We start from the raw sequence: 1,490 nt of genomic DNA, 5'->3' as shown, positions 1-1,490 counted from the left end.
ATTACTATCAGTTCTCAAAACAAGTTCAAGGATTGAAAACAATTCAAATGTTCAGTCTACATTGTATTAAACATAAAGGACAATGGCAACAGCAATCATAATAAGCAAAACTGAAGCAAGCATTCCTGCACTAGCTCCACTGGGAGTACTAGTAGCAGTAGCAGTTGGAGTAGGGGTAGCAGTAGCAGTAGTAGCACTCACACTAATGGATCCACTGCTAATTGAGGAGGAACTTTGAACAGATGTACTAATTGTAGTTGTTGACATTGTACCAGTTGAGGAAGGAATAGTAGTAGAGAGAGAAGAAACATCTGCATTAATAACAATAACAACACAGTGATTGTGTAAGCAAGATTACTACCTTGACAATTCTGAAGGCACAACTGCATAGGAAGTAAACCAAATCCAGAAGGAATATTGAATCCAGTAGGTGATGAAAATGAGCCAATTACTGCTCCATTGAATACATAGATAACATATTGGCACATGTTAAGATCAAGGTCTTGATTCTTATCAGGACTGATTATTGGACGAGTGAAATTAACTGTGAGGAAGTCACCACTTAGTGAAGCATTTGTATTTTGAAGATTTTGTTCTGTGTCCAGCTGATTACTCAATGCATTTGGAACCCACCTAATGTAAAGATTCAACCTGATTCTATAATTTATATTAACATAATTAAGCTGTGTTGTAATGAAATTCTTGTTTTATGATTACTGCCATTATGTAAAGGCGCATAGACTAGGCATGGATGTGTTTATTAATCAAATTATAGAGACAAAACATATTATGTATTGATCACTTTACCTGTCTTGTACAAAAAAATCTGCTCCATTATCTCCAGCGTATACAGCATCAACATTAGCCTATTGATAAATAATAACAATAAATTGTCTGTTATCAATTAACTCAAAACTCACCAATTCTCCTACAGAGGTTATGAGTTGGCTAGAGAAAGCCAAAGCAGTGTATTGAGTGTCAGTAGAAGGAGCAGTGTATATAAAGTTGACAGTGTTGCTATCAATCACAGTCCAATCAATGGTAACTTGCTGTGTCTCATTAGTAAAGTTTCCTGAGCACTGAGCTAGAGAAATAGTAAAGAGACCAGCTAGAAGAAAGAGCTTTAGTAGTCCTTGCATTTTGAATCTATCTTTTTTAGCTAAAATTCGCCCACTTTTGCTTTTATAAACTCTATCTGTGAGTGTCACCCACCCACAAGTGTATACTGTGTATGATTACAAATTGCCATCAACTAACAATTTATACTGAAATATGACAAAACAATGTTTGATAAAATGGATGTATGAACCTGAACTATGTATGTAACTGAACTAGCTATGATAGTAAGTTTACTTCCTTTTAAACTATCAATGCTCTCAAATATCAAGAGTACATAATAGCAAACCTATAGCAACGAGACACCTAACAGTACTTGGACTCACTGTAGTTGCTCTTGCATTTAAAGTAATGAATCATGGGCTTCATCTCTA

The 1,490-nt window shown here is 35.2% G+C and overlaps 1 protein-coding gene across 1 annotated transcript; it reads right to left on the bottom strand.

Moving 5' to 3' along the window:
- Positions 1 to 11: 11 nt before the first annotated feature.
- Positions 12 to 1,194, bottom strand: LOC109592727 (uncharacterized). The gene is made up of 4 exons (XM_020008109.1): positions 921 to 1,194; positions 808 to 866; positions 362 to 633; positions 12 to 311 (listed from the first exon to the last, which is right to left on the bottom strand). The coding sequence occupies exons 1-4, from the start codon at positions 1,137 to 1,139 to the stop codon at positions 67 to 69; spliced, it is 795 nt and encodes a 264-aa protein (XP_019863668.1). The 5' UTR covers positions 1,140 to 1,194; the 3' UTR covers positions 12 to 66.
- Between the last annotated feature and the right edge of the window lie 296 nt (positions 1,195 to 1,490).

The sequence above is a fragment of the Amphimedon queenslandica genome, unplaced genomic scaffold (assembly GCF_000090795.2).
Source record: "Amphimedon queenslandica unplaced genomic scaffold, v1.1 AMPQUscaffold_4153_Cont23863, whole genome shotgun sequence".
Lineage (NCBI taxonomy): Eukaryota > Metazoa > Porifera > Demospongiae > Haplosclerida > Niphatidae > Amphimedon > Amphimedon queenslandica.
The sequence above is the reverse complement of the archived record's forward strand: the minus strand, read 5'-3'. Positions and strand labels throughout refer to the sequence as shown.

Coding starts and splice junctions, on each gene's coding strand:
- LOC109592727 (XM_020008109.1), bottom strand. CDS start 1,139: ATGCAAGGACTACTAAAGCTCTTTCTTCTAGCTGGTCTCTTTACTATT. Junction 867..920: donor TAACCTCTGTAGGAGAATTG/GTGAGTTTTGAG, acceptor ATTTATCAATAG/GCTAATGTTGATGCTGTATA. Junction 312..361: donor GTGCCTTCAGAATTGTCAAG/GTAGTAATCTTG, acceptor TTATTAATGCAG/ATGTTTCTTCTCTCTCTACT.